The following is an 8,798-nucleotide window of genomic DNA, read 5'->3' as shown; positions in this document are numbered from 1 at the left end:
TCGTTGTGGGTACTGGGCTAGGAATTGCAAATACAGGGGTAGTCAACATGGCGCCCTTCGGATACGGACCACAAATCCCATCATCCGCAGCCAATATAGCCGATGGTCAGGGATGTTAGACTTGTTATCTACAGCAACCAGAGGGCACCATGCTGGCTATTCCTGTCCTAAGAGGTAATTTGCAGTGTTTTCACCCGCACTCCCAGTTCCCAGGACTGGATGTGGGAAGGTGAACGGGCCGGCTTGAGCGTCATGCAATAAAAGCAATTATCAATGTGTCTTATACATACACTCCATATTTAAGCAAAGGCATCTCAGCACACTAGAGAGTTTGATAGCTTAGTTGGTTAGGGCATGGTGCCGATAACGCCAAGGTGGCAGGTTCAATCCCTGTATGGGACAGCTGCATATTCTTACATTGCAAGGGCTTGGACTGGATCAGGGGTCGGCAAAGTTTTTGCAGCTTGGGCCAGTTCACGGTCCCGCAGACGCCATGGTGCGCCAGAGCGCACACACACATGCGCCAACGCTCCTTCCAGCGAGGAGGAGGCGTGCGCAGCATCCCACTGGTTGCAGGAGCTTCCTGCGGCCAATGGGAAGCTGCCCAGCGTCACGGAAGGCGGTCCCTGCTCCGCGCTGGTTCAGCATGGCGCACGGGAGCTGAACAAGCGGGCGGCGGGGGCCCATGGGCCTTAGTTTGCCGACCCCTGGACTAGATGATCCTCAGGGTCCCCTTCCAATTCTACAGTTCTAGAATGCTCACGCACCTGGATTACTGGTCAAGCAGTTGAACGGTGAAACAGACAACCTCAGGTGGAGGTGGACTCTCAGAAAGTGATAGGCAAGTTTGTAAGCAGAGGATGGATGGGCACCTATTAGGGAGGCTGTAGCAATGGGCTTCCTGCGCTGGGTTAGGTGACCTTTGAGGTACCTTCCAACTCTGCAATTCCACCCTTGGCCAATGTGAGAAATGCATTTCATGCCCAACCACCCCTCCTCGCTTCTTACCATCGATTATCTCTTCTTTTACTTTGTGTAATTCTTTTACAACTTCCTCCAATATTTCCTTGAAAGACAAGAAGAAGTTAAAAAATTAAAATGTCCTCTGAAAGAATGAAAGAAAGAAAGAAAGAAAGAAAGAAAGAAAGGTCCTTTGCATTGGTATAAATGGAACTTCTCCTAACAAAGCACTTAACTGGTCCCTATGACAGCCAGTGTGGTGTAGTGGTTAAGAGCGGTAGACTCGTAATCTGGGGAACCGGGTTCGCTTCCCCGCTCCTCCACATGCAGCTGCTGGGTGACCTTGGGCTAGTCACACTTCTTTGAAGTCTCTCAGCCTCACTCACCTCACAGAGTGTTTGTTGTGGGGGAGGAAGGGAAAGGAGAATGTTAGCCGCTTTGAGACTCCTTAAAGGGAGTGAAAAGCGGGATATCAAATCTAAACTCCTCCTTCTATGTTGCATGAGATCGCTTGCATGAGATGCAGAATTGTTTTTATCAGTCACTGACTTTGAAGCAGCCATGTGTGGACGTGTACTTGTTTTCCAGTTTATTATGGTGAAAGTGTTGGTATAGCACCTATCATAAACTTTGGAGTAAGGCTGCAGGTTCTATGTCTGCCCAGGATTACACAGAACTGTTGCCGATAAAAGTCGCCAATACAGTGGTACCTCAGTTTACGAACTTAATCCGTTCCGGAAGTCCATTCTTAAACTGAAACTGTTCTTAAACCGAGGCGCCCTTTCCCTAATGAGGCCTCCTGCCACCAGTGCCCTTCCACTGTTCGGCTTCCGTTCTCAGACCAAGGTAAAGTTCGCAAACCGGGACACTACTTCCGGTTTTCTGGATCTCATAAACCGATTGTTCGTAAACAGGGCTGTTCTTAAACCGAGGTAATAGGCCTGACCTGGTATAACAAGGCTACTTCCTATGTTCTTATTTACAGCAAGAAGCTGTAACCCAAAGAATAAATGAAAAACTGCTCTTATCTGCAACCAGATCCAGCACCGAGGGCCTTCTGGTGGTTCCCTCATTGAGAGAAATGAGGTTACAGGGAACCAGACAGAGGGCCTTCTCGGTAGTGGCGCCCGCCCTGTGGAATGTCCTCCCTTCAGATGTGAAGGAAATATGTAGCTATCTTATCTTTAAAAGACATCTGAAGGCAGCCCTGTTTAGGGAAGGTTTTTAATATTTAATGCTGTATTGTTTTTAACACTCTATTGGAAGCCGCCCAGAGTGGCTGGGGAAACTCAGCCAGATGTGCGGGGTATAAATAATAAATTATTATTATTATTATTATTATTATTATTATTATTATTATTTCTGTGTGCAAAACTCCCAACTCACTTGTTTCATGCGATCAAAATCTAAGGTGTCCATGGCCACGTCATTGCTGCTGCTTGCAGGTTTCATCCTTGAAAAAGAGAGGAACAAAATAAAACAAAGAGGAACATTCCCCAACGTTTTCTAAAGCCACTGGCCATGATGTTGGCCATTCTTCCTTGCACAAAGAGGTGCATAAAAGCAGGTGGAAGGAGCTCATGAGGGGTTAATTGCTTTGACCCTCCACCGCTCCCTCTTGCATCACCGGGAAGCGCTCAGCAGCCAGCATGATCTTGCTAAGCAAGCAGCGCTAAGAAGCATCCACCGTGCGTCACCCGAAAGACGTCCGTTCCCAAGAGGAGAACGCACTGGAAAAGGGGGAGGAGTGAGCCGAAATGCATCAGGGTACGTGAGGATTTGATTATTTTTTTTAAAAAAAACTGTAATGCTAATCCAGATAGTTTCTATGACTACTTTACAGCAAAGCCCTTTCACTGCTGTTAATGATTGACCATGCCACGTTTGAAAACACAACCCAGAAAGCGGTTTTAATACTTTCTCCTCTCCCAGGCATACCTGCCCTTGTTTCCCTCCGCCTCCCGCTTTTCAGTCATACGTGGCTTGACGTACCAACAGGAAAGAGTGCCGTCATCTACACACAACGGCCACTTCTTAAGCATTTGGGCACTACTTGTTGCAGAGCTTGAGGCAGGAGGACCTCATGTGGCCAACACTGTGCAGTGCATGAAGAATGGTTTTACGAGTTGCCAGGTGCAAAAAGGAAGGCCAAACTATGTGGCCAGTTTTTGCAGGATGTGATGATATTATTATTATTATTATTATTATTATTATTATTATTATTATTATTAAAATTTGGATAGTGCCCTTCACCCAAAGATGAAGCCACACACTCATAAAACCACACACTGGCCATGCTTGGGTGTAACAGTCACCCTAAGCCATGCTTAGGAAAATTAGCTTGTGCATGAGCTGCCCGAAGACTGAAGTAGTCCCCACTTTGCTCCTTTGTTCCTGGAGCTGGAAACAAACCACAGGCTAGCAGGCTTAGTGTTACATCCAAACCCTTTCCTTCTTGCAGCACCATGCTAGCCAGCTTAACACAGCTTTATTTTAGGAGGGTTTTGCACCATGAATTTTGCGCCAACAATCTATTACTCTATATTTTAAATTTTGCATATTACCATATTTTTCGCTCTAAAAGATGCACTTTTCCCCTCCTAAAAAGTAAGGGGAAATGTGTGTGCTTCTTATGGAGCGAATGCAGGCGTGCTCTTTAAAGGGATGAAAGCTTCCCTTGCCCGGGAGAGGCTGCACACGGCTATCCCATAAGCAGTGGCATAGCATGGGTTGTCAGCACCCGGGGCAAGGCAAGTAATTTGCGCCCCCTAACCCGTGGATTTTAGCACTCAGAGAGCTGCGAGTGCGAGCGCCCCCCCCAGATGTTGCGCCCGGTGCAGCTGGCCCCCCCTGCACCCCCCACGCTACGCCACTGCCCATAAGCCAGGACATCCACAGCAACCAGGGATTCAGAATATTTTTTTTCTTGTTTTCCTCTTCCAAAAACTAGGTGCATCTTATGGTCTGGTGCGTCTTATAAAGTGGAAAATACGGTATATGTTTCCTATTCCTCACCCCCCCCACCCCACGAAAACCTCTTTGAAAAACATATGGTAGAATAAACAAACAAATAAAATGATCCCAACAAAAATTGCTCCTGGAAGCTGCACTTTGGCAAGGAATTGAAGTCGCCGCTTGTGGTGTTATAGTTCCCTTTAAGGCTATCATGCGGGGACAGCTCCACACACTCCTGTGACAAATTGCAGCCTTGGGGCAGAATTTTCATCAGCAAGTAGACACAGGAGGACAGAGCTAAAACAAGGTAAAGGTAAAGCTACCCCTGCCCGTACGGGCCAGTCTTGGCAGACTCTAGGGTTGTGCGCCCATCTCACTCAAAGAGGCCGGGGGCCAGCGCTGACCGAAGACACTTCCGGGTCACGTGGCCAGCGTGACATCGCTGCTCTGGCAAGTCAGAGCCGCACACGGAAACGCCGTTTACCTTCCCGCTAGTAAGCGGTTCCTATTTATCTACTTGCACCCGAGAGTGATTTCGAACTGCTAGGTTGGCAGGCGCTGGGACCGAACAACGGGAGCGCACCCCGCCGCGGGGATTCGAACCGCCGACCTTTCGATTGGCAAGCCCTAGGCACTGAGGCTTTAACCCACAGCGCCACCCGCGTCCACAAACCATTCCACAAACCTGATTCTGATGAAACAAACCATTCCACAAACCTGATTCTGATGAGACCACCACTACCCCTGGGCTGCTATTTAAGGTTTTGCTTTCTTCTTCCCCCTCCTCCTCCTCTTCTTCTTCTTCTCTTCTTCTTCTTCTTCTTGTAACATCACACAGTGCCAAACTATGCATTCAATATAATGCGTCGTTTGGCTCTCAAAAAATGTACTGCATCGTCAGAGGGCTACATAACGTATAGCTTAGCACGCTTTGCAGAAATGTGCAAACTAGCACTGTAGTATTTGGGGGGGGGGGGGAGCTTCGTCTCTACGCAAAAGTTGTCGAGACCAACGTTTGCTCAACGGCAGGGAAGCGGACATAGTGGCAAGTTGCATGAAGGCCGGCAGGAAGTTAGCTGATGAACGAAAGGATTTGCGTGAATTCGCAACGGATAAGCCGCAAAGAGGAGAGAGAGGAGCTAGAGCAGTTACCTAAAGGTTGGTTGGAACTGAATGGGGCTCTTTGGTTCAGGACTCCTCCCCACTGATGAATTTCTATGGTGAGAGAGGATATGACATGAGCGCATGCAGCTGCGGCATGCGCACATTCCAATTCATGCTGGTGGACCCACAAAGGGAGACCCTGCAGCTCACCTAGAGAGTAGCGCAGTGACAGGTTTTTCCACAGAGTTGCTTCTCTCCCAAGGCTTCTTTCCAGCATCTGCTTAAAAAAGAAACCCATGCAAAGTGAACCAAAGAGAGCTTGGCTCTGTGGTGCTTTCCCCCTCTTCCACATCATTATCATAACAACAAACAAACAACAGCCCTGTATAGGGCAGTTTTTAATGCTTAGCGTTTTATTAAGTCTCTGTATTATGTTGGAAGCTGCCCAGAGTGACTGGGGCAACGATATGCCAGTAACTCGTTTGTAGCATTAAGCTTGGAAACAAACCAAGATTTATCTATTAATGGAGATTGGTTGTATTTAAGTTCCTGTAATATACAAATGATTCCATAGATCAATATTATGTTACCCCAGAATGTGCAAGAAAAATAAATAAATCTGCATATTTTTATTGAATCCTTCAGAAGGCGCTTTCAAGTTGTAAGATGTTCATCAGTGATGGTTAGCAAAAAAATGTTGCTAAATTGCTATTCATGATTAGCTGAGAAGTAAAACACTTGACATTAAAAAAAAAAAGATTTATCTATTGAACCTGGGACTACCCCCCCCCCCCGGCCAGAGAGTCCACCCAGAATCCTCTAGGCTTCCTGCAACTTCTGTGTTTTTATGCAGCCCCCAGTCCTCTCCATGGGCTGCTTGTTCAGTACCAGAATGGTGAAGTCAGGCTCCACCACTGACCTACTTGCTGACTGCTTTCAAAGGGAGAGCAGCGCGTAACAGAACGGAATACCTGAGGAATTTTGCTGCTGAACAGGGCCTCGCGTACCGGGGGAAGGAGAGGTGCTAGCCTCCTCCTAGAAAACAAGCAAACAAAGCTTCGGATTAACGTTTCGGAAGAATTCGTACTTTCCTACGACTGTTAGGAGCAACTTTTTTCTGTAAAAGAATGTAGAAGATAAGTAGGGCCCTGCTGTATCTCAGACCAAAGGCACAGGCAGTCTAGCATTTTCTCGTGCCAGTGGCCAATCAAATGCCCATGGGAAACTCATACGCAGAACCTCAGCAGAACAACACTCTCCACAGCTATGACTTCCAGCAACAGGTATTCAGAGGCATTCTGCCTCCGACAGAGGAGGTAGGAAAAAGAGAAAAGGGAAAGGACCCCTGGACGGTTAAGTCCAGTCAAAGGCAACTATGGGGTTGTGGCGCTCATCTCACTTCAGGCCAAGGGAGCCGGCATTTGTCCACAGACAGCTTTCCAGGTCATGTAGCCAGCATGACTAAACTACAACAGAACATCGTGATGGAAGCCAGAGCACACAGAAATGCCATTTACCTCCCTGCCGTAGTGGTAAGTATTCATCTACTTGCACTGGCATGCTTTCGAACTGCTAGGTTGGCAGGAGCTGGGACCAAGCAACGGGAGCTCACTCCGTTGCGGGGATTTGAACCACCGACCTTCCAGTCTGAGCACTCTGCCATAGTTGAAGACTGCCACTGCAGGATTCCTTACAAAGAGTTTGCCCACATGGAGGTTACGTCACTGAAGATTTGCCCCACTACTTACTGGTTTGCCCAGTCTACAAGGACCTAAGAGCATTCTTGTTCAAGGATTTAAATCTCCCAGTTGACAGATTGGTTGGGTATCTGATTAACTTTTTATTAAGGGACAGATCCCTCTACACCTTTGAAAAAGTGGCCTGCTGTGCTATTATAGTGTCAGTTTAAGAAAGGTTTCTGGGGATAAGTTTAATTATTTGGGGGAGCAAGCAGAACGCCTTGTTTCACTAATTATTTTAACTGTGTAATATATTTCATTCTGCTTTACGTATTTTGCAATGACCTCAGCTACAAAAATAAATAATGTTCATATTTGTATTCATGGCTAGTGGCCATTATATATTCTGTCCTACTTCTAAAGATCAGAAGGTTTCTTCCCCCTCTGCAAAATACAACAGGAATGGCTTCATTTCTTTTGTATTACAGAGCATTCTTCCTAAAGGAACCCGTCTCCTTCCCTTCACATAGGACGTAATATAGGAGTGTTTTACACGGCTCCATATATGTTTGTGTGTATGACTGTGTTCAGACAAAACATTAAGCCATAAACCATTGTTTGGCAAATCAGTCCGCGTGTGAGTTCAGTGCTGGTTTATGCAGCTCAAGCTCAGAGGTCACAGAGGGATCTGGCAAATTGGGATTTTGAAGTGGACACACCTAATTTGATCTGCCTGGACCAAAGCAGATATCGAAGCTGCAGCTCACCCACACACTGCGAGATTCTCGCTCTCTTACAAATTTTAATACACGCTGGTCCGAGAGCCAACCGCCTGTTTTCCTTTGTTTTTTAAAGAAAGCAATTTCATGTACGTGTACGTATTCCACGTTAAATTTCCTCGATATTAAAAGCGAGGTGAGAACAATATTTGTAAATTACACAAAAATTACTTAACCCCCCCGCCTGCCCCTGAGAGTGATGGCACGTCATCAAGTCACGATGTCAACATGTGTGGAAAGAGGCCAGTCACTCTTAGGCAGCTGAAATCGCTTCGTGAGACTGAAAACTTCGTTTTGTGCAGAAGGCGAACTCGCAGCAGAAAAGAAACGATGTTGCAAGCGACAAATGCACAGAGGAATGGAAAACAATGCCTTCTTACACCAACTGGTCTGGGAGACATTTTTCACAGTGTTCCACTTACGTTTTGGCTTTCCTCTTCTTTTTTGTCGGCTGGCTTGTCCGACTGTGATGCTGCTTTCCTCCTTAGGACAGAGTGAAGGGAGAGACTATAAACTAGTTCCTCGGGAAAATATTCACTGACCACAGCATTCAGAGAACCAGCGAGTTCATACATGCTCTTTCCTCCCCCGTCCCCTTACCTTACTTAGTTGAATTTATGTGTGCGCGCACAGAAGGCAGAGAGAAGAATCTGTACTAGACAACAAGTAATCCCTATTAAACATGGCAACTGTAGTTATTCTTCCAGAGGCAATGCGGAAAGCAATAGTAAAGCAGAACTGGGAAGGCTTGTCAGAGTTACTTTGGTGGTTGATCTACCAACCAGGTCTGGTTGATCTACCAACGAGAGTCAAGTGCAGAAGACATACAGTTGCAATTAAGAACACAAAGAGCACCAGAAGAGCTCTGCTGGGTCAGATCAATTGCTGATCTAGTTCAGCATCCAACCAGATGCCGATGAGAAGCCCACTAGTTCTCCTCACTTGTGATTCCCAGCAACTGGATTTCAGAGGCATATCCCTTTCCAGAGTGGAGGTAGAACATTGTAGCTGGTAGCGACTGGAAACCTTCTCCTTGAATTGCTGCAGTCCTCTTTCAATTCACCCAAGTTGTTGGCCATCATCACATATTATTTGGGAGCGAATCCCAGAGAGCAGGGTATCCCAAACTTGGGTCTCCAGCTGTTTTGGGACTACAATTCCCACCATCCCTGACCATTGGTCCTGCTAGCTAGGGATGATGGGAGTTGTAGTCCAAAAAACAGCTGGAGACCCAAGTTTGGGAAACCATGTCGTAGATGAACTATGCACTGTGTGAACATGGTGCCTGGGCAAATTCTGAGCCTAGATGTTGGTTTATAGG

The 8,798-nt window shown here is 46.8% G+C and overlaps 1 protein-coding gene across 28 annotated transcripts in view; it reads right to left on the bottom strand.

The window, feature by feature from the left end:
* Positions 1-8,798, bottom strand: part of EVL (Enah/Vasp-like) — a 150,838-nt gene that overhangs the window by 1,679 nt on the left and 140,361 nt on the right. For 8 of the 28 annotated variants that reach the window (XM_083435681.1, XM_083435670.1, XM_083435654.1 and 5 more), the window contains 6 exons: positions 7,900-7,960; positions 5,991-6,054; positions 5,230-5,299; positions 5,068-5,130; positions 2,347-2,413; positions 1,009-1,066 (listed from right to left, as the gene is read on the bottom strand). In XM_083435681.1, coding sequence (XP_083291807.1) covers positions 1,009-1,066; positions 2,347-2,413; positions 5,068-5,130; positions 5,230-5,299; positions 5,991-6,054; positions 7,900-7,960 — 383 coding nt within the window. The remainder of the gene's footprint in view (positions 1-1,008; positions 1,067-2,346; positions 2,414-5,067; positions 5,131-5,229; positions 5,300-5,990; positions 6,055-7,899; positions 7,961-8,798) is intronic. The other 20 variants (XM_083435656.1, XM_083435673.1, XM_083435678.1 and 17 more) reach the window with 7 other exon arrangements.

Source organism: Podarcis tiliguerta, assembly GCF_965153285.1.
Source record: "Podarcis tiliguerta genome assembly, chromosome: 1".
Classification (NCBI taxonomy): domain Eukaryota; kingdom Metazoa; phylum Chordata; class Lepidosauria; order Squamata; family Lacertidae; genus Podarcis; species Podarcis tiliguerta.
This window is presented reverse-complemented; position numbering and strand designations above follow the sequence as displayed.